The sequence below is a fragment of the Phaseolus vulgaris genome, chromosome 8 (assembly GCF_000499845.2).
Source record: "Phaseolus vulgaris cultivar G19833 chromosome 8, P. vulgaris v2.0, whole genome shotgun sequence".
NCBI lineage: Eukaryota > Viridiplantae > Streptophyta > Magnoliopsida > Fabales > Fabaceae > Phaseolus > Phaseolus vulgaris.
The window spans coordinates 6,205,219-6,230,926 of NC_023752.2; the positions used below are offsets into that span (position 1 = coordinate 6,205,219).

General features: G+C 30.6%; 6 protein-coding genes across 6 annotated transcripts; 1 reads left to right on the forward strand and 5 right to left on the reverse strand.

Moving 5' to 3' along the window:
* Positions 1-193: 193 nt before the first annotated feature.
* On the reverse strand, positions 194-4,497 carry LOC137823474 (phosphomannomutase). The gene is made up of 12 exons (XM_068628631.1): positions 4,138-4,497; positions 3,740-3,835; positions 3,284-3,328; positions 3,099-3,165; positions 2,718-2,794; positions 2,389-2,424; positions 2,029-2,084; positions 1,843-1,942; positions 1,643-1,738; positions 1,464-1,553; positions 813-864; positions 194-402 (listed from the first exon to the last, which is right to left on the reverse strand). Exons 2-12 carry the CDS (start codon positions 3,806-3,808, stop codon positions 347-349), a joined length of 744 nt encoding a protein of 247 aa, XP_068484732.1. The 5' UTR covers positions 3,809-3,835; positions 4,138-4,497; the 3' UTR covers positions 194-346.
* A 4,074-nt stretch (positions 4,498-8,571) lies between these two features.
* On the reverse strand, positions 8,572-11,687 carry LOC137823473 ((+)-neomenthol dehydrogenase-like). The gene is made up of 5 exons (XM_068628629.1): positions 11,521-11,687; positions 11,149-11,395; positions 10,444-10,503; positions 9,434-9,613; positions 8,572-9,296 (listed from the first exon to the last, which is right to left on the reverse strand). The coding sequence occupies exons 1-5, from the start codon at positions 11,538-11,540 to the stop codon at positions 8,919-8,921; spliced, it is 885 nt and encodes a 294-aa protein (XP_068484730.1). The 5' UTR covers positions 11,541-11,687; the 3' UTR covers positions 8,572-8,918.
* A 1,311-nt stretch (positions 11,688-12,998) lies between these two features.
* Positions 12,999-14,827, reverse strand: LOC137825793 ((+)-neomenthol dehydrogenase-like). The gene is made up of 5 exons (XM_068631583.1): positions 14,808-14,827; positions 14,224-14,470; positions 13,954-14,013; positions 13,505-13,684; positions 12,999-13,376 (listed from the first exon to the last, which is right to left on the reverse strand). Exons 1-5 carry the CDS (start codon positions 14,825-14,827, stop codon positions 12,999-13,001), a joined length of 885 nt encoding a protein of 294 aa, XP_068487684.1.
* A 1,841-nt stretch (positions 14,828-16,668) lies between these two features.
* LOC137825424 (sm-like protein LSM6A) lies at positions 16,669-18,552 on the forward strand. The gene is made up of 4 exons (XM_068631093.1): positions 16,669-16,835; positions 17,189-17,323; positions 17,988-18,101; positions 18,236-18,552. The coding sequence occupies exons 2-4, from the start codon at positions 17,209-17,211 to the stop codon at positions 18,280-18,282; spliced, it is 276 nt and encodes a 91-aa protein (XP_068487194.1). The 5' UTR covers positions 16,669-16,835; positions 17,189-17,208; the 3' UTR covers positions 18,283-18,552.
* A 1,193-nt stretch (positions 18,553-19,745) lies between these two features.
* On the reverse strand, positions 19,746-21,823 carry LOC137825425 ((+)-neomenthol dehydrogenase-like). Its single transcript, XM_068631094.1, has 5 exons — positions 21,654-21,823; positions 20,869-21,115; positions 20,631-20,672; positions 20,374-20,550; positions 19,746-20,287 (listed from the first exon to the last, which is right to left on the reverse strand). Exons 1-5 carry the CDS (start codon positions 21,671-21,673, stop codon positions 19,910-19,912), a joined length of 864 nt encoding a protein of 287 aa, XP_068487195.1. The 5' UTR covers positions 21,674-21,823; the 3' UTR covers positions 19,746-19,909.
* A 1,118-nt stretch (positions 21,824-22,941) lies between these two features.
* LOC137826955 ((+)-neomenthol dehydrogenase-like) lies at positions 22,942-25,535 on the reverse strand. Its single transcript, XM_068633116.1, has 5 exons — positions 25,300-25,535; positions 24,948-25,194; positions 24,100-24,141; positions 23,838-24,011; positions 22,942-23,741 (listed from the first exon to the last, which is right to left on the reverse strand). Exons 1-5 carry the CDS (start codon positions 25,317-25,319, stop codon positions 23,364-23,366), a joined length of 861 nt encoding a protein of 286 aa, XP_068489217.1. The 5' UTR covers positions 25,320-25,535; the 3' UTR covers positions 22,942-23,363.
* Positions 25,536-25,708: the final 173 nt, after the last annotated feature.

Here is a 25,708-nt window from a genome sequence, read left to right on the forward strand (position 1 = left end):
TCCAACTATTTGCTGAATGACTTTGCCTAAATGTTGTTTTGGCTAAAGCTTTTAAGCATCCTACTTCATATTTGAACATGATTTTGACTTTAACTTTGGATTGATTATTTTAACATTCTTTATCTAACATATACCCTTTCATGAGAAGAATGTTAGTTGGTAGCATGATCTTGTACTAGTCTCAATATCAAACTTTACTGAATCATAAACTTATTATTAAACCAAAATGTGAACTTACAATCAAAATACAAAGTTTTTATTACAGCCTATATGGTCCAATGTAGAACATGGATGGGGGTACACTTCCTCTGCAATTCTCCATAACAGTATGTTGCTGCAAACTTCTTTAATTTTCTAGGAATATAGATTTACACTGCTTCAGAGTATCATCTGGGCTTGTAACTGAACAAAAAGAATACAAGTAATAAGGATTACATAACCAATGCAAATAACAAGGATTCCGTTAACCTTTTTACCCTACTTTGGCTTGGTTCTTAGCCTTAGTTGGTTCATTTTTAAAAAAATATACCAAAACTTTGAAAAAGTTATTATAATTTGAGATTTACAAAAAAAACTGCACTCACAGGAACAATTGGTTAAAAGCATTTTCATTTTTAGATTCTGATTGTAAAGAATTTAAGAAATAGAGAAACGTTATTTTCTTTTACTAAAGACAAATGAATTTTTAAGTAAAATAATCTGACACAAATTAGGTCTTAATTTTAAAAAAAAAATACCGAAATTGAACTCTTTCCCCATAATATGACTGAAACAATTATATTCCTTGCACAAATGACAATACAAGTACTAACCTGTGTGTCCAATTGTCCGTTCAGATTCATATATTTCATGATCATTCCCACCCTGCACAGCAAAAATAAAATAATTATAGGACATTAATCAATCCTTCTGCCTAACTACCCTAACAATGCTCATGGAAGCCATAAATCTAGCAGTGGAAACAAGTGAAAGATCACCCTGAACAAGGAGTTAGAATAACAGATAACTATCAATAAATATAAAATCTAAGCACTAAATTTTGCTCAACAGTTTGAAATATTCAAAATGTGGAAAAGAACTCATGTTACTAAGCCACTATCTATAAAACAGAATTATATAGCTAATAGGGATTGCAACGAGACAGGAACGAGTGCAATTTGACTATTTCATCTTCTTCCCAATACCCATATATCACTCTTACTGTTTCAAATATTAATTAAATATTTTTTATAAAAATAAAGACCACAGCAAAGAAAACTTAGCTTATTACCAAAACATTTTGCCCCAACTCACCTTTAGGATTTTCATAAATATAAGTGACATTGGGGACTCAGACAAATGTGAGTGCTTATTAAGACCGCATAGAATACATAATGACAGAATACGTATGCAGGGAGGCAGAGAATATGTAAGATGTTCATTTGATCCAAACATTGTACTGTGCGATAAACTTATGGACTAACCTTGTAAGTTTTGTCACCAAAGAAGTGAATCTCATTGAAACCATCAAGGTATCTTAGGCAGTATGTTTTGTCCCAACCTTGAGGGAAAACCTGTGTAGTATATTTAAATTAAGCACTTTTTACCTATCACTTTACCATAAACAAAATCACCATATCATGTCATGAGGATCATTACTTACATCAAAACTTATCTGTCCTCCAATGGAAAAAGTTAAGTTAAAATGAGCAAACTTCTCCCGGAGTACAGAAACCATTTTTGGGCGTATATTTTGAACCTGAGAGCTTAAATTGAAAACTTTTAGGATAACATAATTCACCTAAAATTTCAATTTGGATACTGAAAATTCTAGTGAATGTAATGAAAAGCAAAATAAATAACCTTGTCATATCTCTCAAATTCATCTCTTTCTTCTTGGCTACAGTTTCGGCCAATAGGTGACACATTCAGCATCCCACTACGGAATTCTATAAATGTTCCCCTAAAAATATTGTTACATCAATTAGAAACTAACAGGTTCATATAACTAATCCAAAAAACATATATTAGCTTCTGAATCTCTCTAACCTCTTAATAGGGATATCCAAATCAGCAATATAATGAAGTGTAAAGTTAATGAACTCCTGCAAAATATCACCCATTCTGTCATTACTAAAAGGAATTTATTAATATAAAATGCCTTTTTTATATGCTCACACAACACAGATCACAACTTTATTGAATTTAAAAGCAGTTTACAAAAGTATAATCTCATTTATTCACGGCTTCTGAACTTACATGAAACGAACTTACAGATAAACTTGATTTTTCCAGTCATTTTTGGGTTATGATATGCATAAAATTCCTAGGGAGAAGAATATATAAGAGTAACAACCTAAAACAATTTTAGGATGTAATCAGCATGGTCAATCTCAAATAAAGCCATACCTTCAGCTTTTCTTCCCCAAGCAATGACTTCATGCTCTGAAAAGAGGGCAATTCACAACTTGTCACGGTGTTTTAGAGACAAAAAAATTATATTGGTATTCAATAACTTTACCAGCTCAACTTTCAATAGGTCTTAAAGGGTATAATTTACTTTACATACCAAAAAGTGGGCTCATAAAGTTTGTATAATGCCTTCTTTACTTACAAGTCACAACACAGTGCCACTAGTTAAGTTATCTTAAATATCTCAAAGGATTAGCATAAATCTATTAAGATACATCCATGATGGCAATTTGTTTCTTTGAGTGAATCAGGTTTATGTGTTGTACCTGAGTTCCAATGAGCTTTCCTTCCTTGTGAGCCACGAGACCATTCTCAGAAAATACATAATCATAGTCATTGGTAACTGCAACAGACAGATATTCAAAATATAAGCCTTCCTGGTTTTTTCTTTATTTCATTTTTTCGTTTTAATAGAAAATCTACAGAGCAGATAATCTATGCCTTTTCAGAATTAGTAGAAACGAAGAATAAATATAATGCAAAGGAAAATCTTGTAACGATGATTATAAGTTTACCTAGGTACAACAAGAATATGAAAATAATGCATATGATGGGATTTGTTAAAAGGAATGGAAGAAACACTAAAATCAATGTGGCTTCCTACTTGCTTTAGCATTTTAGTGTCATGACATGAATCTATAGCTAACCTGTGCTTCCAAGTTGTTCTGATATCTTTACAAGGTCAGAACCCCCAACAACTCCAACTGTTACAACCTGAACCCAGACAACACAAAATTCAATAACAAAAAGGACAGAATGCACAGATTTATGCATGGCCAAGTAGATGTTGAACTAAAACACCTTATGTTCAAAAAAATTCTAAATCACACACCTTTCGTAGTTCTTGCATGAATGTTAACATCTCTGGAGTGGCCACCTTGCATTCAAGTAGACAACAATTAGTAGAGGTGATGCAAAACTAAACAATCAGAACGAACAAGTCCAGATTTTATAGTTTTGTTTAGCCAAGGGAACAACAGCATTTGATAATCAATGAAATTATGAATAACCTCAGGTGGCATACAGACAACAGATCTGTCTTAGAACTATATCAAATTGCGGCATGCATATATTTTTCAGCAATGATTATGTAATCAAGGTTTTAACTTTTGGTTGTCTACACTTGATATTGCAAACAATTGTGGCTGCTGCAGTCACAATTGTGGCCATGGTGACCCAAAAACTTGACGTTGAGGCCAAAATAACAACCAGAGATTGTTTTCGAACTGTAAGAAAATAACCACACACATGCTCATGTAGTGCCATTAGCTCTAGAAAAAACAGATACCTTCCTGGGAGCTGTAAGAGTCCCATCAACATCAAACAAAGCAATAACACCAGGTTTCAGGGCAGCCATTATAGTCCACTCTTATCCAAAAAAAACCTGAAAAATTTAAACCATAAATTTACCAAACTTCAAACCTGCAAATAAGCTCTTTTTCTTCAAATCGCAGAAGGCACACAAAATTACAGAACAAGTCCACACACATTATAAAAAATAATTAAAATTTAGTGGGTTCAGTACACATAATCCAAAATTAGATGACACCCTTTAGCAAATACACCATCCTAGTTGTTTTGCAATACTTATTTATCAGAACAAATAAAAAAATTGGGGAAAAGGTGATATTTTTATAATTGAAGCTGATGCAAATGCAGGATTTGAATTGAAAGATAATAACTTGCCTGTGAGGGGAGTGAGGAAGTTGAAGAAGGAGATAGAGTTTGAAGCAGATCTCCAAAGGGGTTTAAGAATTTGTTGAGATCCGCAAGGCGACAGAAGAAGAAACTCTGTGTGGGACCAACAAGTTGGAGACACATGTGCCTCGTAACATTAAATTTTTTCAAAGTGAAGCTTCAACGACTAATTCATCAATCACGTACAAATACAGAAAATTCATCAATCAAGTCGATGCTGCTTACTTTTCTGTCATGAATTGTGTGTTAATCAATCCTTCGTCTTTTGCAAGATTAGGATTCATTTTCAGTTTTTTGAGAAAAGAAACAATTTATGTGCAATTTGTAGATCATTTTCATCCATGTAACAATTTTGCAACTTCTTTCAAGGGAATTTTTGTTTTTGGGTTTGCGGTTGTTTTTCACCCATCAGGATTAAGCTTTTTTATTTTATTAGATTTCATTATTAGTTTTTGTATTAGAGATAAACAAAGAATATACAATTAAAATCAAACTTTATATGAAAAAATAAAAAATTTAAGAAGTTACATTGAAACTTTGACCTAATGGATATATTCTTCTTTTTCACAATAATCTTAATTTGGTTATTATGGGATATATGAAGTTTTAGTCACTTATTAATTTCCCTCTAAATCCTGATTAAAATTAATTCTTAAAAAAAATTCAACTGGTTTTAAGTATCACATTGACCATTATCTTTAATATATTTTAAATTTTAACTAATATTATTTAATTTTTAAAATTCCCTTCAACTAATTTTAAATATCAAAAAAAATATTTCTTTTTTTTTTTAAGGTTTTAGGCCTATGTTAATAATTAATGGATCTTTTATAAAATACTCTTTGAATAAATGATAAGGAGATATCAACATTTTCCATAACCAAAAGGAAAAGGTTTATGTTAAATATTTTTTAAAATTATACAATTCAAACTTGTGGAAATGTGTTGAGTGGCAAATATTTAAGTTGATTTGGATGTTTTTTGATAAGACAAATTTTGCATAAGTTAGGGCAAAGGATAGTTTGGGTTTACATTGGAAGGAAACTACGTTTGAAAGTACTTCTCTTTTCTTTCCATCTTCCTCTCAATAACCTTTCAAACTCAAAAATTACCTTAAAATCTACATATCACAGATATGAATACGGACATTGACACGACACGAACACGGACATACATATAATCTCTAAAATGTAGAACACGAGACACAGATATATATTATTAATTATGAATTATATAAATTTATAAAAATATTTATATGCAGAAGTATGTTTCAGATTTTTTTAGGAGCTGTAAGATTTTTTTTTCATAACTGGTTCAAAAGAATTTGTTCCTTATATTTATAATCATAATAAAATTTTATACAATAAATTTGAGTTTTTAAAAAATTATTGTATTTATATTTTTAAAATCGTGTTAGCATTTCTAGAAATTTAACAAATATTTTTTGAATTGAACATTTCATCAATAAATATCATACGAATATCGTACTAATGTCGACATTGTTGGAGATCCCACATCGACTAGAGATGAGAGCCTTTCATAGTATATAAGTGGGTGCAAACCTCACCCCATAGAACCGGTTTTATGGGATTGAGTTAGGTTTAAAGTCCACTTCGTAATAGACATCGATACATGTGTCCTACACAAACACACCTTTAAAATAAAAGTATACAAATTTCATAGCTTACAACTACCATAAGCGTGTTAAATCGGACACCTTTTCAACTTAAAAGTCTTTTAAGTTATTTTAACACACATGGATTTGATCTCTCAATCCAAACATGCCATTGTAAAACTTTTTGAAAACTTGGCTAATATAAATATAGCATTAAAGAGCTTATTAATGGCACTTACGGAAAATAATATTTTAACTAAAAAAAAGTAACAAATCACAATCATAAGAGACATTGGGGTGACTTTGTTACTTTTGTTTTCCTTCACCGACAAGGAATGACTTTATTATTTTTATCTTTTTTTTTATATTAGGTAGAATTTTTATTTTTAATCTTTTAACAAATAAGATATTGATAATGATAGAAAATAAGACTATTTTATTTTATATAGTTTATCTTAGATATTATATTATTTATAATATTTCTTATTATTTAAGGATTATTTTAACTGTTAAATTCATTAACTTAATGAAAATGTCATGCATATTTAAAAAATATTTATTTGTATTTTATTTTAAATTTGAATAGGATTATTGTAGATATATAAATTAATAGTGAATTCATAATATAAAATAACAAATGAAAGTAAAATAAATTTAAAAAATAACTTATCTTAAAAATAATAAATAAAATAAAATTAGAAATACCCTCAACGTATATTTCATCAATAAAATAAAGTTTAAAAATTTATATAAAAATATCGTATAAATATGGTTCAATTTTTCATTTTATATTTGTTTGTTTAATAACTTTGGGCTAGTTTTGCTAAACATAGTCATAATTGAAAAAAAAATATAAAATCACAAAAACATGCTTTGCAAAAGTGAAAATATTTTAAAAGAGTTAAGTTCTTTGTATTATTATATGAACAATTGTAAAACATTGCTGAAGTAGGGAAAAAAGTACATTTGATTTCGAACTAAAATTAACTAAAAGATGAAAAACTAGCAAGTTTTAAGCTCGCTTATTAAGCTAGAAAAATTATATGTTGAAATAACTTATAGAATGTTTAATATATTTTTTAATTTAATTTGTATAAAATATTTTCAAGTATTTATAATTTTAATTTTAATTAATTTAAAACTTTTATAATTCCTTATTTACATATCAATCATTTTAATTACGTTTTTTTTTTAATTTCAACTAGTATATTTTTCACATGGGATATTGTATTATTCATCTGAAAATGTCATAAAATATTTATAATCAAATTTATAAGAATGCCATACTTTCAAGCATGTATCATACATTTATTATATCAATTCTTGAAATGGTCCAAAAATTGTGTAATGTAAAAAAATCATGATAAAAATGTATGAATTTAAAAAATATTAAAAAGTATTAAAGTGTTCGAACAAAATTTTCAGCTAGTAAAAAAAGACTATAAATTATTGAAATAACATCTGTAACATAGCCTAACTCTTTTCTTGATTTGAGAGTTTTTACAAGTGTATATAAGCTTAAAGAACATTAGTATATCCAGAAAAGAGTTTAATAGTAGATTAACTTAGTTTCTCCTTCAAGAACCACAAACTTGTAACAACAATGACTATTCATACTGTTCATCACTCTTGATGAAAACAAAATATTTTGAGTTAAAATTGTGGCTCTTGATTCTTGTCAAAAGAAACAAGGATTTGAAGGCAGTTTGATAGAAGAGGCACCAGCACCAACCCATTGAAAGACCACCAAATTGAGGCAACCACTAGAGTCATAGTCAAAGAGGGATCAGGAGGACACATTTTTACATGCCATAGATTCTAGTGTAGATTAGATTTTAATTTTTTGTCAAAATTAGATTAGAAATTTTATTTGTAATTTTTCCTTAGATAAAATTTGGCACCTAAAAACCAACCTTGGTTAAATTAGAATTTCTAAAACACCTAATTTTAACCAAGGCCGGTTATGTTTAACCAAGACACATTTTCTACATATTTCATATTTAACATGTGTTAAATGTTTTTCATCACATGTTAAATATGCTACATGTGCTAAGTCTAAAAATGGGTGCCACTTTCAAAGTTTTTTTCATTTGAAATTCCCTCCAATTCTCTTTTCATATTCAACCCACTCTTACTATATATAGAGGAGCTTAGGTCATGTAAATTCAAGATTAATTTGAGTAATGAAATGCTACCAAAATGTGTCATTCTTACTCCCTTTGTTAATATATTTATTTTTCTATTTTAAATTATTGGGCTTTGTTTGTTTGACCAAACTTTCCTTTTCTGTTTCAGCTAGGTCTTAATCTTTTTCTTATATATACACCATGTATTTTACTCTCTAATAGACAAGTGAATAAAAGTTTCTTTTATATTTATTTTTCTCTACAATTAGGGTTCATCAAAACCTCTCTTTCTTTATTACGATTACGTGCGATTACGTACGCTACATTAAAGCATCACATCAGACAAGGAATATTCATCTTCATTTACTGTAATACCCTTGCCTAAAATCTCTCTAGATTTAGGTCTTTAATCTTCAACCCTTTCACCTATAAAAAAGAGTTGGTCGAACCTCTCTCACTCTCCTACTCTTCATGCACCTCCAAGGCTACCACAACTCCTAGGAGAGCCTTGATCCACCTACAACCCATTGAAGCTTCCGCAAACCACCACAAAAACCGTAAAAGAGAAGAGCTCAATGCCATCACAACTTGTGTTAGCTGAGATTAGAGGATGTTCAGTTCCTTCATCAATTATTTAGGGTCATAAATAACAAGAGTATAGCAGTTTTTGAAGCAGAGAAGTACTAACATACCAGCTTTACAAATTAATAAGCTTACAAATAGGTAAGTAAGACATGTATTAACTTGTAGTAAAGATCATTTAAGTCTTCCATAAACTAATAATTTTAACAATCAATACACTGTGTCTAAATTGATTTCTCAAATCATTAGTGTGATTATACTGTGTAGTTCACCACTATTGGCAACATAACCCTGTAGCATCTGCAATTCACTGTAGGGTTGTTCTTAGCCATGATGGGTAGATATGTGCCTTATCTTCCTGTTGTGCAAGGTACATGACACATGTCCTAACATGAAACATAGCTTATTACTTATTCATTCTCTTCAAGTACACAGTGAACCTTTTATCAGACTGATGTCACTTCACTTCGAGAAAAGAAGAGACCAGAAGGACCTCCATTAGGTAGCAGAGCCAACCTTACAACACTTTCAGCACCTTCTTCAATACTAAAATAGCCAATATTGAAGTTTAAATCTGTTTTCACAAAGCCAGGGCAAACAGCATTGATGCAGAAAGATGGGTACTTCTTGGCAAGGACTCTTGTGTAGGCAGTCAAAGCAGCTTTTGAGACTATATATGCAGAAAGCACATCTGGCCACCCATTGGTTTGTAATGAACCCTCTTTAAAACCATTTAGAAACTGATTCAAAACTTCTTCCACCTTTTCTTCTGTTAAGCTTTCAACATCACTTAGGACTCCTCTAGCCGATTCATTTGGTATTTTCTGCATCAGCATGAACAATAGTATATCAAATACATCAAAATGACTGAAGAAATATCACATAGTAAAAGTTGGCTAGCCAGATTGTGATGCAAGACACAGGACACAGTAACAAGTTCATGCATATTAGTTACATATACCTCCAACTTCCCCATGACGGAGGAAACATTAACAATCCTTGGTGAGTCTGACAATTCTAGAAGGGGAATAAATGCTTCACACATTAATTTGGCTCCATAGTAATTTGTTCTAATGCTTGATTCTGCAGATTCATAAGTTTCATGTGCGAATTTTCTCCAATCAACACTGCCAAGTTTTTCCTGTTGTCAAAGAGAAGAAAGTTAACCTCTTTCCTTACCGCAAATAAGGGTAGACATCTTCAAATAAAAATAAAAAACTCTTTATAATTAAGATGTCTTTTGCAAGAACGAAGATTAAGTTCCATCCGAAGAAATTTGAATATAATTAAAATGTAAGGCCAGATATTTCTTGGACAAGGAAATGTTTATGACAGAATCACATAGAAACATGGATGAGAGAATATCATTGGCCAAAGAAAAATAACTGAGTGGTGGATGGAGCTACACATTTTAAGATGGTGTCAAAGTTTATTCAAACTTTTGTTGGTGGGGCTATTTGGCCACCTATATTATTGATCATTATTAGACCACTTGTAGATGTTTAATTTGCAAACTTCACACTCAAAATGTCTAGTCATTTAGTATGAGGAGAATGTTGGAAATCCCATGATGGCTAGTAATATGATCGAAATAAAGTATATAAACTGAGAACTACCTCAACTCTTAAGCTATCTTTAGGGTTAAGTCCAATTCCAAATTCTAAGAGTGAGTATATGTTGTATTTTTGAAACTTTGTGCCCATCATGATTAAAAGCTCTACCATTGTTGATCTTATGCTTACAAATGTTAAATTGTGCTAAAATTTGTCTTCTTTTATAACCCCCAATGTAGGATGTTTGGCCTATCGTCTATGCAAACTAAAAAGCTGCAGACAATACATTCTAGAAAACCATTCACAAACTAGATCAAAAGCCTTCAATCAAATTACTATAAATTAACGTTTCCTAGTGAACTTTCAGCTCTCAGGTTTGAAGACGAACTGAATATTATATATAACTTGGAATACATACCCCTGCAGCAGCTATAGCATCATGGTCAACACTAGTTCCACTGACTCCTGCATTATTCACCTAATCAGAATTCAAACATTAATCATCATTCATTCCAACTTCCAAATAGGTATGTGCATGGTAATGGAAAGAAAAATGAACTATACAAGGAACACACAGCAGAAGAACAGTAAGATCCAACCGATCTAAGAGTTGGTACTGGACAAGTGCTTGCTAACTAAAAGTTTCAATTATTGAATACGAACATGGATGAAGTCATGAAACGAAATGAACTTCCAAAAATGAGGATTTAGATGCTAGCCTGTTCTTAAACCTTTTTCTCCTTCACTGTTTGGCTCTGTAAGGAGGATGCAATTACAATCCTTGATTTAGAAATTAAGGGTTTAAAACTGTGATAAAATATTAGTGCATCCAGAACAAATTCGGCATATATTATAATTTAAACTGAAAATTTTTCAAAAAGTCAATGGCTGAAACTGTATTTCATCCTTCAAACTTCACCAACTCATTGTATTTTATAGGTCAAATTCCTACCCTTCTTCACAATATGTACCATCTTAATTCATATAATAATCTTCATCTTGTGATAGCATTCTCCTTCTAACAGACAGAATAAGATGTGTGTGCCTGCCCTGGTGCTTCTGCTGGGATCGACAAGAAAAAGGATGAGGAAACATATAATAAGATGCTAAAACTTTATCATACCAAGATATCAAGTTTCCCAAACTGGGTTTTGATGAAATTTGCAAGGGATTCAATGCTTTTAGGGTCAGTCACATCAAGCTGATGAAACACCACTTGGTCAGACGCACCAAACTCTTTCAGTTTTTCAACAGCTTCAATACCCCTTTTTTCATCCCTTGCTGTTAGCACCACAGTGATACCATTAGAAATCAATTGCTTGCAAATCCCAAATCCTATCCCTTTGTTTGCTCCTGTGACAACTGCATACCTGTAACATAAATCAATCCATCAAAGTTATGGAAAAATAAGCACTTAAAATTCTTTGTTATTCTATGATTGATTAAAATTTGTGCACCATATAATATGGATGATGAGACTTGAAGAAACATGTACCTTATGGTTGCTGCTGCCATTGTTTATGCAAGAGACCTTTGTGAGCTTTTGGAAATTTGACACCAGTTTTAAGAGGTGAGTTCACCAGCTCTTTTCTTTTATGTCAACGTTTTCTTCAACTTCTGGAACATATTTCTTGAGTTTGACTTTCAGTATTGGAAACAAAAGTCACGGTTTGTTTATTTATTTGTTATTTTCTAAGAAATTAATATGTTTATTTTGGACACAAAAAATTTATTTACTTGATAATATTATTTCAAAAAAAAATTTTGGCATGTTAAAGTTATTTGTGGTTCATACTTTTTCATGTTATTTCACAAAATTGAAAAGTTATTAATAAATTTTATAAGGGATTCTTGTGAATATATATTGGTTACTAATTTAGTTAGATTTCATACCATCGATACGAGAAAATTATTAATTAAAAATTAGTTTTAAAAATAAAAAACAATTAATTACTATATTAATTAAATTAAATGCTATTTAAAAATTCAAAAATTATTAATATTTAAAATAATTTATAAATTAATTTTTAGATAAATTTATTTATTTAACTATTAAAGTTTTAACTACTCCTTTAAAAATTTTAAAGTTAAAAATTTTAAAGTTAAAAATTTTAAAGTAGTTAATAGTTAGTTAAATATCAATTTAAAAATTAGTTTATAAATTTAAAAATTACATCACATACTATTAATTTTTTTCCTAAAATAGTATTTAATTTAGTTAATAATTTTTTTCTATAATTAATTTTTATTTAATATTTTTTTAGTAATGTATAAAACATGTAATATTTTATTTTATTTTTTCATTATTAATCACTCAATTTATTTTATATAATTCATCACTCAAATTTATTAATAATAATATATCAAATATAGTTTTCATTTATATTAGTATTAAAAAGTCATGGCTGAGAAACAGAAAATATGGAAGAAGTAAAATAGAAATATATTAAAAATGAGGAAAGTTAGCTCACGTGGTTTATTTACCCAGTCCTAATTGCACTAATTTATTATCCCTATTTGATTGGAAAATATTATCATGTTAAACATATATTAAAAGTATTAAAAGAGTAGGATAAATGATAGTTAATAAAAAATAGTTATAAATTAAAAGTATTTTAAAAATTCAAATTAAAACTTTTAATTTTTATGTTCATTGTAATCAAATTTAAATATGTAAATAGTTCTTATGGCAATATATATGTAATAAAAATCTAAGCAGAGAAGTTGTTCTTCATTATTGAGTAATTCCTCTTTCTGGAGTGTACTGAAGAAAACTGTAATACACAGAAAAGCATGAAATCACAGAACTTTTATTCATCAAACATGCCACAAACTTACTAGCAGAAACAGAACCTACATAAATTTGGTGTAGAAAATAGCCTTAATATAGACTCTGGATAGAACTAAATTAATTTTCATGACTATCTACTTACTTATTCAGAACTTTCTGCTAAATAAATGGATATTCAATGATCAAAAGGGCACTACTTCACCCTGAGAAATGAAGCAACCAGAAGGAACATTACTTGGCAACAGTGCCAACATTACAGGAGTTTCAGAACCTTCATCAATGCTTAATAGTCCAGTGTTGTTGTTCATATCTGTCTTGACAAAGCCAGGGCACACAGAGTTTATGTGAAAATGTGGATTTTTCTTGGCCATAATCCTTGTGTAAGCATTCAAAGCTGCTTTTGACATTGTATAAGCAGAAGCAAAAACTGGCCAACCTTTGATTTCCAATGATCCCTCTTTGAAATCTTTCTGAAACTCTTTCAGTACCCTATCTATTTTTTCTATTGTAAGGTTTTCAATGTCACTGAACACTGTTCTAGCCCACTCATTAGGTATGTTCTGAAACAGTCAAAGAACAAAAATAATAAACCATCTTAACATGTTCTATCATGTGTCACTTTACAATTTATGCTCTATTTACTTAAACAATAAAACAATTTTAAATATGAAATAATAAATCAGTATACCTTCAAGAGCCCTGCTCTGGAGGAAATATTGATAATTCTTGGTGAAGTGGATAGCTGGAGAAGGGGAATAAGAGCTTCAGTTATCCTTTCCACACCATAGAAGTTTGTTTCCACACATTGTTCAGCTAACTCATATGTTTGATACCCTACTTCACTCCAATCAACTTTTTCACCATTTCTCTACAACAAATATGCCATTTATAATCAGTTTCTTCTCCATTACAATACACAGAGACCGATAGGTGAATATGGAACATACCTGCATTTTACATGGCTCTAAAACAAGGAAATGAAAAGATAAATTGTTGGTTTGAGGAATGAGGAGAATGATTTTAATCAACCTTGCTAACTCAGAAATAGTACTTGACTTTCAGAGTACAACATTTTATAGCTTGATCAGAATAGGAGTAGATAGATTAAGAAAAGCAAAAAAGAACAAGCAAACCAACCCTTCTAAGTAAAGCGTCACCATCTAATAATTTACCCCCAGTAACAGCTGCATTATTCACCTGCATCAGTACCAAAAAAGTGAAGATTTTAAATAACATGGTGAAAAGGAAGTTCCTAATTTTGATACATTATTATGAATGTAATGTGAAATCTACACTTCACTATATCATTTTATAGATTTGACAACACTTCAGGTGTATAACTCAGTATTTTTATGTGACAATCAAATAGTTACTTTGCAAAGAAAAACAAGAAATTATGATTGATACCAAGATATCAAGTTTCCCAAATTTGGTTTTGATGAAATGAGCCAAGGCAGCAACACTAGCAGGGTCATCCACATCAAGCTGATGAAAAACCAGAAGGTCTGAGAGACCAAACTCTTTCAGTGTTTCAACAGCTTTCAAGCCCCTCCCCTCATCTCTAGCTGTTAGCACCACCACAATCCCATTTGAAGCCAACTTCTTACACACACCAAAACCAATCCCTTTGTTTGCTCCTGTCACAACAGCATACCTGAAAGATAGTTCAGAAAGTAATCACTCTGTGGTTAGAACTTAGAAAGTCTATTCAGTTAGTAGAAAAAAAGAGTATATTATATTGATAATTTCTCACACTTTGTCAGATTGCTTCTAATATTCCATCTTTTTCAATCATACACTAGTTTCTTAATTGTTTGAAAAATATTATACAGACACTTCTTTCTTATATATTATACTAACATTTCAATAGGAAAACGTTATACTATATATCCCTACAAAGAAGTTAAGTGTAATGTTTAATCTAAAACAAAATCTCAGATCTTAGTCTAATATACTTAGAAACAAAAACTTAAGGTAAACAAAAGTTAAACCTTTTTGCTTCCTCCCCCATTGCACACAGCAACTAGAAGATGATAACTGTCTATCAACCTTTAATGCATCACAATGATCAACCTTATTAATAAGCAGTGATTCTTCAACTTTGGCCTTTTTCTTTGTTCAAAATATGAACTAAGAAATATACACAACAATTGGATGTTTGTTACTTTCAATGTATCATGTTTGTTAATGTCAATGTATGTTTTTACAAATTTCAAAACATGTTGACCAATTTCCTTTTGGATTTGGATATTATAGACGGCTGTTGCAACCCATTGATTCCATGCCCTAGTCATTGAAATTTAAATTTGGATGCTTATATTTTTTTATTAATTAAATTATAACAATAATCAAATTATATAAAACATATCATTCATAATTCTTTTAATTTTAAAAATTTACAAATTTTTATTTATTATTTTCTTTGCCGATAATTTTTTTTTTCTTATTTGCATATTCTTATTAAGATTAAAAAAAACAGTTTTTAAAACCAAACTAAACTATAGTATCATTCTTAAAATTTATTTATAAAAAGTAATAATTTTTATATATGGATATAATATATTCGTATTTATTAAAATAAACTATAAATCTATACGCTTAATATAAATATGTGAATCAAATAATAATAAATAAAAACTATAATTTTAAGAAAGATGAAAATATGAAAAAAAATAAATTGTTTCACTTAGTAAGAACTTTTCCTCGTCTAACACATCGAAATTAATGATTTACCAGTATTGAGAATGAAACAAATGACGTAATTGTTTTAATATAATTAAGTTTATTGTATTATAAATTTGAATTTGTTTAATATATTTTTTACTATAAAAACTATATTGCATTATATTAAGTTTTTTTACCACATTACATGACATTTTAAATTTAACTATTATGTTGACTATGTTTTTCACAATATATCAATAACTGCACTTAGATAATTTATAAATTATATGTCTACTAGTATTAATAAAAGGAAAATCAGTAAGTAATTGTATTCACTAAAATAGTGGTTACAAACCATAAATATTTTTTAAAAAATTTAATATTAACTTTTTTTAGTTTTAAATTTAGATAATTATAAAATGAGAAAATAACTAAAATAAAATATTAATATAAGGATAAGATAAAAAAAAAAGTTGTCCACATAAAAAAAAACAATTATAATGAATAATCCATATATATATATATATATATATATATATATATATTAACTGGCTATTTTGTGTTGTACTGGTATGGGCGAGATCGAGATTCAATCTTCCTGACCGAGATTCGTCTACCTCCGAGACCATGGAAATCACCACGAACTGCCCGACCGACCGACACATAAATTCATTAACGCTCGCCAAGGTCAGTGAAGTTAATCTGTCATTAGGTATTCCATAAGTGTGATCCATTCCACTAATCAAGCCCCAATAAGATAAATCCATTAAAATAATATAAATAACACACATTCTAAAAAGAAAGGTACGTCATTTATTACTGTGCACTTAGTAGGAACATGTGTTAATAATTAGATGATATGATATTAAGATAGACTAGACTTGTTTAATTTTAAAATAATAAAAAATAAATGTATTCACACTCTATATGAAAATTTAATCAAATCAAGCTTGCATATTCAAACAATTATGAAGACAAAGAGTTAAATTGAAACATATAATTTAAGAATTGAAACATATAATTTAAGTTTGATTTACAAGATAAAATATTATTTGTCTAACTTTTATTAACTGATTATTTTTAACTTACTACACGATTGCAAGTTGGTACCAATAATATGATTGAAAAAAAAAATACATATTTAACTAATATAATTTTTATTTTTTGAGTTTTTTTTCACGCTGTGTGGGAGCGTTAGAAAATTAGATTGGTTGATTTTGAAACCCTAGGGTTTTTTTTTTTGGGTTTTTCAACGTTACTTGTGTCTTCTTATTTTGCCATCTCTCTGTTTTCAAAAGCATCTGAGGAAGAGAAGAGAGAGGATCCGTGTGTGAAGTCAATTCACTTCATCTCAGGTACGCTCTTCTAAACCATTCTTCAATTTTTCACTCTCACTATCACAACACTGTTCCTTCTTTTTCTATATTTTCTTTACTTTTCTTGTATATTATATTCTTTTGTGAATCTTGATTACGTAGCCTTTTCATGCACCTGGTTGAGGTCAAATTCCAGAGGTTTAGTTTAGGACCGAATTAGAGAGGGTCAATTGGAATTTCGAGAGAGAATTAACAGCTCATTCCTTTTTTATTACATTGTGTTAACTCACCGTAAGCTGTTTGTGAAAATGCTTCAGTGAGGAGGGAAATGGATGCCTTATACGGTGCCTGTGTGTGTGATTGATTGAAGTTATTCTGTTTTTCCTTGGCAGGTTTTTGAAGTTAAGGTAAAATGAGTGGAACTGAGAAAGGAGGATCAGGAACCACAAAAACCCCTGCTGATTTCCTCAAATCCATTCGTGGAAGGCCGGTTGTCGTCAAGCTCAATTCCGGTGTTGATTACCGAGGTTTCTCTCTTCATTTACTACTTTTTTTCGTGTTCCCTAGATACGCAGATCATGATTTTTTGCTAAATGTTGATAAAAAGTTAAAGACTGTTAGTGCCGACATGTTTTGGTTTATTTTCTTTCATATTTTTGTATTGGGTGTGTATGGGTTTGTTTGCTTGTGAATTAATGGATATATCGGGGCTGGATATGATGTATTGATATGTTAATGCTTGGTCCATATTTTCTTGTCACAGTTTTTTCTGCTTTGTTGAGAGAAAACCTGATGATTTGGCTGATTGGATAAGAAATTTTTTTATTTAGTCAAATTCTTGATCTCAGATATTGATTAAGATTTCTGGGCAACCTGTGTTTGAGCCCTGCCCAAAATTGTTGGAAACTTGTATATTCATACAGGCACCTTTTTAACTCATGTTTGAAGATAGTAGTTTATGTATGATATGTTTCCGAGAGTATTTGAAAAGGAATTGATGATTAAAGTGACAAAACGAGGGAGAGTAGTTCAAATTATGACCTTCAATGGATTATCAAATTCAATGTTTGATGGATTTGCATTGTGAATTTGCATATTGGTGCCCATGTCCACTGTATAGTTTTGTATCTGTTATGTTATGCTTTCTCTGTATGCATGAGGTAGGCTCACTCGTTTTGGCTAATCGTGCAGGTATACTTGCCTGTCTAGATGGTTATATGAATATTGCAATGGAGCAGACGGAGGAATATGTCAATGGACAACTGAAGAACAAGTATGGTGACGCTTTCATCCGAGGAAATAATGGTACTAATATTTGAAAAGCAATGTTACACACACACACATATATATATATATTTGGAAAATTGAAATATTATTTTTTATTCACAATAGATATTTTGTTGAAGAAATAATTGGAAACTTTATTTTATTTGATGCAGTTCTATACATCAGTACCTCAAAGAGGACTCTAGCAGAGGGGGCGTAGAATGTATAGGAATGTTGATGTTTTTTTTATGTTTGGAACACGCGAATGAATTTTTAGAGACTGCCTTTATGTTGCAACTCTTCCTATTGTAGACGATTTACCCTGGTTATGTGTAAGCCAAAGCAGTATGGTCAGTTTGTAAAATGCATGTTGACATATTTTGATAGAATTTTTAGCCTGCTTTGAAAATTCAAATTTGTAATAGAAACTGCCATCACTTTGATTTTTCTTTTAGTTTTCTTCAATGACATGTTACTATGTTATATATTATGCCTATGCAAATCTTCTTTTGGGTAGTTCTTCACTTTGGTTGGATGGCTCAACTTGTCTCAACATAACTCGTAGAGGGTCAAACTGTCAATGTGGTCTGACCTCTAAAGTTAACCATTATAATCCAACAAGTTTGGGCCCCTCATACTGTAATGAGTATGTTCTTCGAGCGATGTTTGTAGATTCAGAAGGGTAGTTATGGATAGTGATTGTCTGGTTTGATTTGATTGAGCATAAACTCTGTTGAATAAGTTTGAAACATAAGTTTTGTCGTTTTGTTTAACCAATTGAAATCTGAAAAGGTTAAAAATAAATACAGAAATAAATTTAAAAGGTTAGAAATTGATTTTATTTTTACTATAGCATGTAGTGAAGGGACTTTCCGGGGTCTGTTTCTTCTTGAGCTCATTTACTGTTTTCTTTTTTCAATGCTGAAAGAAAATACGGCCAATAACAGTCATGGTCGACTTCTAATTTGAAGTATTTACTAAATCTAACTCAAGTTTGCACAATGTAACAAATAACATTTTCTTTCTGCTCAAAATTCCTTGAAAATGAAAACAAGAAAACAATGAAGTGGCATGTAAGTAATTATCAAATATAAAATTCACCTAAGCATCTTCTCCTTTTGTTCTTTTCTTTACAACGACGCCCATTCAATTTTGATAATTTGCTAGTATGGGATGGTTGTGGCAATGAGATACGTTAGTGTATGTTCGGATCAACATTTTAGTTTTTCTTTTTTGTCTCTAATTTTGAATTTTGAATTGTACTACTTTAACTCCTTCGAGTGCTAGTTAATTTTTTTCTTTCTTTTATAAAACATTATCCAGAACACACAAATGAGCGTAATTTGATTTTGATTTTGATTTCTATAAAAAAAATTGTTTAAATTTTGTCGCTCAAAATTTTAAAGCTTATAATTTTAGTCTTTATAAAATAACAAATTTTGACTTATTTACATTTATGGACTTATATATATTTATTGTCTAACCAGTAATCAGTAAATAGTAGGAGTGTTTCTTTCTCACTCAACGAAAAAAATATTAGGTTAATGTTTGGCAGTAAACATGGAACAGTGGTAAACTTAACATGGCATAGATATTTTATATTAGATTATTATGAATGTAGGAATAGTTCATCTCATGTACTTAAACCATAAAAACTCAAAAAATTTACAAACATGAACAATGTGAGAAGATAAAGGTCCAACTTGCAAGTAATCCTCCACAATTCCACTCAACACATCACATAAGAGTAAAACATGATAAAAAAAAGGGAACATATGAGCAAGAGGCACTTTGTGCCATTGCAATTTATTGTTGTTACTCCATGAATGCAAAGCTTTTAAAATCATTTAAAAGTTGGACAATTCTTGCCTAACATAGAAAAGGCCAGAAGGGGAACCATCAGGCAAAAGTGCCAATCGCACAACACTAGCAGCACCTTCCTCAATAGATAAGATGCCAGAATTTTTGTTGATGTCTGTTTTCACAAAACCAGGGCACACACTGTTTATGTACATGTTTGGATGCTTCTTGGCTAGAATTCTTGTGTATGAGTTCATGGCTGCTTTTGAGACTACATAGGCAGACAAGAAGGTTGGCCAGCCTTTAGTTTCTAAGGAATTTTCTTTGAAGTCTTTGATTAACTCTTTGAGCACCTCGTCTATTTTCTCTTCAGTAAGATTTTCAGCATCATTAAGCACCCCTTTAGCCCATTCGTTTGCTATGTTCTGCAACATCACCATAAACAAAATTTTGTGAATGTTTACAAGGGAAAGTAAACCATCTCTCATGAATTAGTTTGGCATTCTTTTACCTTTAAGAATCCTGCTTGAGAGGAAACATTCACAATCCTAGGAGACTTGGATAATTGCAGAAGGGGAAGAAATGCCTCAGTTGCTTTCTTTGCGCCATAGTAGTTTGTTGTTAGGCACTCTTCAACCATCGCACAAGTTTGAGTGAGTTTCTCCCAGTTAAATGCTGATCCCTCATCCTGAATTCATGTTGAAGAAACTCAAAATAATAATAATAGAGGCTCCAGAGACAAATATATAAATACATACACAAACTCACCACTTCATCCAGATTGACACCACTTATTCCTGCATTGTTCACCTGCACAAGAATTTGTTATTCTTAAAAGGTTAAATTGATTTGTTCATATTAAGCTAAAGGATTTAAGGATAACAATTAGCAGACAAGTTCTTATTTACATTCAATAAATACAAGATTCCCTCATATTTCCAAATTACAATCATTAATTTGCTTTTTTACTGATAAACAGAAAAAATGAGAAATTGGGTCTTCATACCAAGATATCAAGTTTTCCAAACTGTGTCTTTACAAACTCAGCTAGAGAATTAATACTAGCAGAGTGAGTGACATCAAGCTGGTGAAAAGTCACCAAATCAGAGAGACCATACTCTTTCAATCTCCCAATGGCTTCTTGGCCTCTGATCTCATCTCTGGCTGTGAGCACCACCTTGACTCCATTTGAGGCCAACTGTTTAACAGTCTCAAACCCTATCCCTTTATTTGCTCCAGTAACAACAGCATACCTTTCACAACAAACCACACATTTTTATAACTCATGTAAACATTCATAATAGTGCTGGATCTAATCAGAAAAGTCTAATAACACCAAAATAGCGTATATAAGTACAAATAATTTTTCTCTCCTGGTTTTGGTAGATTGGACTTAGTTCAAATTATAAACTAAACAATCATTTTAGTTCTAAAAATTGAAAGACGCTATTGTATTAGTTTCTGAAATTAAAAAAAAAAATCAAAGAAGTTCGTAAACTTCAGTTTCCAAGTCACATATTTTTAAAATTTGAACTTATATACCACTGTAAATTTGTATTTTCGGCAAACCCTTTTTTTGGATCTGACAAATGTTAGCTTTTATCAGTGAAAGATTCAATCTTCTTGCCTATCGCTCCTTTTCATCAACTTTTACTGTCAAGTGAAGCTATTTTCAGGAACTTAGAGACTACTTTAACAGTAACTTCAAATAAATTGGTGTTTATTCCAAGTTATAATAGTGTGACCACGACTAAATGAAGAAAGCACGGGCTAAAGTGGTGCAATACTAACCTTAGTTTTGGCTCTGCCATAGAAATGTTGAAACTCAATGGATGGGCTAAAGAGGGAGATAGCTATATTGGATAAAAATGTTTGTGGTTTTCTCCAAAACTTGGTGGCAAACTTAATGAAGTGTGTGAGCTTGTTTCATTGTTGATTTTGTCTTTTCTTTGCATTGCTTCATTGTTTTTGACACGTACAAAATTTTGTAGTGGAGGTGGCTCATTGGCGCAAGTGGGGACGTGGGTGCATCAACAACGTACAAATATTTTACATAAGAAGCCATTGCACTTTGCCATATTCACTTGTAAAGTGTATTTTGGTAGCAAAATCATTATTTTAAAGTTATGGTAAGTGACTATTAGTTTGGTGCAATGATTGTTTTTCTTGAATAAGGAGTAATTTGATAAATATTTTGTTTTGTCACCATTTACGATTTTTTGTTATTACATTGTCTCTCGTGCTGCTGTGTTGTTAGATTGTCCGCTGAAACTATTTAATCTGTTCGTTCATAATAAGAATGTATATATTATATCATTATAATTTGACAATCAATATTCATATATATAAATAAGGTTAGTCCAATATAAAAAAAAAATATAATTCATCTATCTAAAATCCAAAAATTAAAAATAATATAATTAATTTAAAATTTTTTATCTCTTTTCTTTATCATCTTTGAAAAAAACATTTTAGTTTAAATTCATTTAAAAAAATTAATAACTTTACAAAATTTCACATTATATAAAGATATGATAAAAGATTAAATAAAAACATTTTCCCTAAAACATTTATAATCTAAATATTATTTATTATATATATGATTTATTTCTTATTTCTTATTTCTGATAATAGAAACTTATACCATAAGTTTGAATTTCTTAAAAATAACTTGTTATTTTTAAAATTAGTTTGAAATTATGTTAAAATATATAGACTTAAAAAATATTTTTTGAATTTAACATTTTTACTAATACATATTATACGCATATCAATATTCGATACGTGTCAAACACAGAGACACACAATTTAAGAGACGTATCTGAAATTTATAGCATTTTATCATGTTAAATAAGAAATGTTAATTTCAACAAAATAGAAAAATAAACACGAATGGAAAAAATTAATTGAATTATAAAATATAAGAAAATAAATATAAGAAAGTATTCTAAATTTTTTAACATAATTCTGTATATAGAACTAAGTCTAGAGAAAACTTTTAAATTAATTAACAAAAAATATGGTGTAAAAATTGAGAAGAGATATACGGTCTAGTCATTAGACATGATAGACGATAATCACGTTAACCACAAACGATCATATAATCTAAACACTGTTAAACACATTCTGGTGGATGATCTGTTGTGTTTTTAGAATCAGAAGAACTTTGACCATACTAACTAAGTGTGGTGAATGTGAGAATCAATGTCTAACTAGCCTGTATTCTTCCGAAGTTATGAATCCACCATGGAAAAGAAAGAAACTATTTCATTGTTTTGAAGCAAAAGAACATGAAATATCCTCTCCTTAAAGGATTTCTCCTCTCATTACGAGTAAAATACTCATCCTACAAAAGAAGCAAAACAGAACCAACCCCTAACTGTTACTAATATTCTCTTCCTTCTCTTATTCTTAACACCTAAAAATGACACAAATATAATCAAGAGGCACATTCTCTCGTGTTTGTTCTTGAATCTGCATGGTTTATTCCTTTTTTATCACTCAAAAGTTTGACTTTTCTTGCCTGCTATAGAAGAGGCCAGAAGGGGAACCATTGGGAAGCAGTGCTAATCTCACAACACTAGCAGCACCTTGCTCAACGGATAAGAAGCCAGTGTTTCTGTTTATGTCTGTTTTCACAAAACCAGGACACACACAATTGATGCAAAAGTTTGGATACTTCTTGGCCAAAATCCTTGTGTATGAATTCATGGCTGCTTTTGAGACCATATAGGAAGACAAGAAGGTTGGCCAACCTTTGTTTCCGAATGAACCTTCTTTAAAGTCTTTCATAAACTCTTTCAGCACCTCATCTATTCTATCTTCTGTAAGATTTTCAGCATCATCAAACACCCCTTTAGCCAATTTGTTTGCTATCCCCTGAAACATCACCACAACACAATTTTTCCAATGTTGAGAGTTTGGAGACTTCATGTAAAATCATATCTCAAGAGAAAAATTAAGGCACTCTTGTACCTTTAACAACCCTGCTTGGGAGGAAACATTAACAATCCTAGGTGAGTTGGATAATTTCAAAAGGGGAAGAAATGCCTCAGTCGTTTCCTTTGCACCATAGTAGTTTGTTCTTAGGCACTTTTCTGCCATTTCATAAGTTTGAGTAAGTTCCCTCCAGTTAATTATTGATCCTTCCTGCATACATGTAGAAGAAACTCAGCTTCAAAAACTGCTCTACATAGACCATAAATCCCTTACATTAGGCAAAAGAATACACACTGACCATTTCATATGGGTTGACACCACTGATTCCTGCATTGTTCACCTATACAAGAATGTGGGATTTTTCAGAGGTTAAAATGATTCATTCATATAAAGTTAAAGGGAAACAAAGATGACTTTTAATCTAAATATTCCTCTAAGCATGAAGAAAGATTTATTTAAGTATATTTTTTATTGTTTTGTGTACAGTCATGAGTAATTATAAATGTTGATAAAAAACGATACAATATTTCAAGGTTTTAAAAGAGCATATTGCACTTTTGGACTCTTTACAGTCAACCTATATTCACTATAATTTCCACATCCTAGTAAGACAATGCACAAATAATCGAGTTTCAATTTTATTCGATTCTCAGCTTAGATTAGCTAGTTCTCGCAATTTTTTCATACCCTTTGTGTTAACCTTGCATTAATTTTGTGTTGATGGTAATCTTTTACTTACTTTTCAATGGTTTAAATTATCACAATTTTTCATTTGATTTGTCTATATATCTAGTTGTCTATGATCCTCCATTTAAGTGCTTAACTCAGTACAACAAAAAAGAAGACTAGAAGAGGGACAACATATAGGAAAGGGAAATATTTTACATAGACTGGACTGCAACTTTTTTGAAAATAGGAGAGAAAAACTCAGTGAGAGACCAAAAGTCATGTCTAAGTCAAGTCACAATCCATAAATTTACCATCTTATTTGGAGAAGGAAAAATAAGAAACATGTTATAGAATAGTTTAAGATTTTCATGTCTCTACATTAAGGATATAGAATGTCTCCAAATCATGTAATAATTCTAAAAAATAAGATATTGAAAATGAATTCCACTGCTGAGAATATTCAGCATGCCTTCTTACCAATATATCCAGTCTCCCAAACTGTGTGTTGACAAACTCTACTAGTGAATGAATACTAGCAGAGAGAGTGACATCAAGCTGGTGAAAAACCACCAACTCAGAGAGACCACATTCTTTCAATGTCTCAATGGCTTCATGGCCTCTTTTCTCATCTCTGGCAGCGAGCACCACCTTCACTCCATTTGAGGCCAACTGGTTAACAGTCTCCAATCCTATCCCTTTGTTTGCTCCAGTAACAACAGCATACCTGAAATCAAAAACCACAACCAGATGCTACAAATCAAGCTATAACATACAAAGAACATGGAATCTGAATCGTTGCATGTGGAAAATGTTGTGTCACTTGACTAACCTTGGTTTTGGCTCTGTCATAGATGCTGAAATGGATTGCTTAAGGAGAGAGATGAATATGTATAAAAAAAAGGTTGTAGAGGTGTAATTTTCTCAAAACAAAAAGAAAGAAATGGCGGCTAGTCAAATGGGTTAGTTGTGCTGTTACTAGTTACTGCTGCTGTTGTTGTTGTTTATTCCACAGCATCATTGTTCTAGATATGAAAAAAATTGTTTGTGTTTGTTGCACAGTGGTGCATGATGAAATGGAATACTAGATGGTATTGTTAACTGGAGTGGCCACAACATGTGTGAAGAAAGAGACAATGCAAAAATCCAAAGAATGCTTCACCTAATCTAGCATGGACATTCTCATGTGGTCCATATCAAGTAAAATAATTTCTCATGGTATAACTCTTACCTTCATTCAC

Bases quoted from the DNA above. Each gene is read 5' to 3' on its own strand.
- LOC137825793 (XM_068631583.1), bottom strand. From the start codon at position 14,827: ATGGGGGAGGAAGCAAAAAG. The intron at 14,471-14,807 runs GTTTAACTTTTG...ACTATCTTTCAG, and splicing joins ATGGGGGAGGAAGCAAAAAG to GTATGCTGTTGTGACAGGAG. The intron at 14,014-14,223 runs GTATCAATCATA...GTACTGATGCAG, and splicing joins TTGGGAAACTTGATATCTTG to GTGAATAATGCAGCTGTTAC.
- LOC137823474 (XM_068628631.1), bottom strand. From the start codon at position 3,808: ATGGCTGCCCTGAAACCTGGTGTTATTGCTTTGTTTGATGTTGATGGG. The intron at 2,085-2,388 runs GTATGGCTTTAT...GATATTTTGCAG, and splicing joins TTGGGGAAGAAAAGCTGAAG to GAGTTCATTAACTTTACACT. The intron at 1,554-1,642 runs GTAAGTAATGAT...TATACTACACAG, and splicing joins GAGGACAGATAAGTTTTGAT to GTTTTCCCTCAAGGTTGGGA.
- LOC137825425 (XM_068631094.1), bottom strand. From the start codon at position 21,673: ATGGCAGAGCCAAAACTAAG. The intron at 21,116-21,653 runs GTTAGTATTGCA...TTGTTGTGAAAG, and splicing joins ATGGCAGAGCCAAAACTAAG to GTATGCTGTTGTTACTGGAG. The intron at 20,673-20,868 runs GTATGAAGACCC...ATTCTTGTGCAG, and splicing joins TTGGAAAACTTGATATCTTG to GTGAACAATGCAGGAATAAG.
- LOC137826955 (XM_068633116.1), bottom strand. From the start codon at position 25,319: ATGACAGAGCCAAAACCAAG. The intron at 25,195-25,299 runs GTTAGTCAAGTG...TTTTGATTTCAG, and splicing joins ATGACAGAGCCAAAACCAAG to GTATGCTGTTGTTACTGGAG. The intron at 24,142-24,947 runs GTAAGAAGGCAT...ATTCTTGTATAG, and splicing joins TTGGGAGACTGGATATATTG to GTGAACAATGCAGGAATCAG.
- LOC137823473 (XM_068628629.1), bottom strand. From the start codon at position 11,540: ATGGCAGCAGCAACCATAAG. The intron at 10,504-11,148 runs GTATGATAAAGT...AATTCTGATTAG, and splicing joins TTGGGAAACTTGATATCTTG to GTGAATAATGCAGGAGTCAG. The intron at 9,614-10,443 runs GTATGTATTCCA...CTTTGACAACAG, and splicing joins ATGCTATAGCTGCTGCAGGG to GAAAAACTTGGCAGTGTTGA.
- LOC137825424 (XM_068631093.1), top strand. From the start codon at position 17,209: ATGAGTGGAACTGAGAAAGGAGGATCAGGAACCACAAAAACCCCTGCT. The intron at 17,324-17,987 runs GTTTCTCTCTTC...CTAATCGTGCAG, and splicing joins TTCCGGTGTTGATTACCGAG to GTATACTTGCCTGTCTAGAT. The intron at 18,102-18,235 runs GTACTAATATTT...TATTTGATGCAG, and splicing joins TTTCATCCGAGGAAATAATG to TTCTATACATCAGTACCTCA.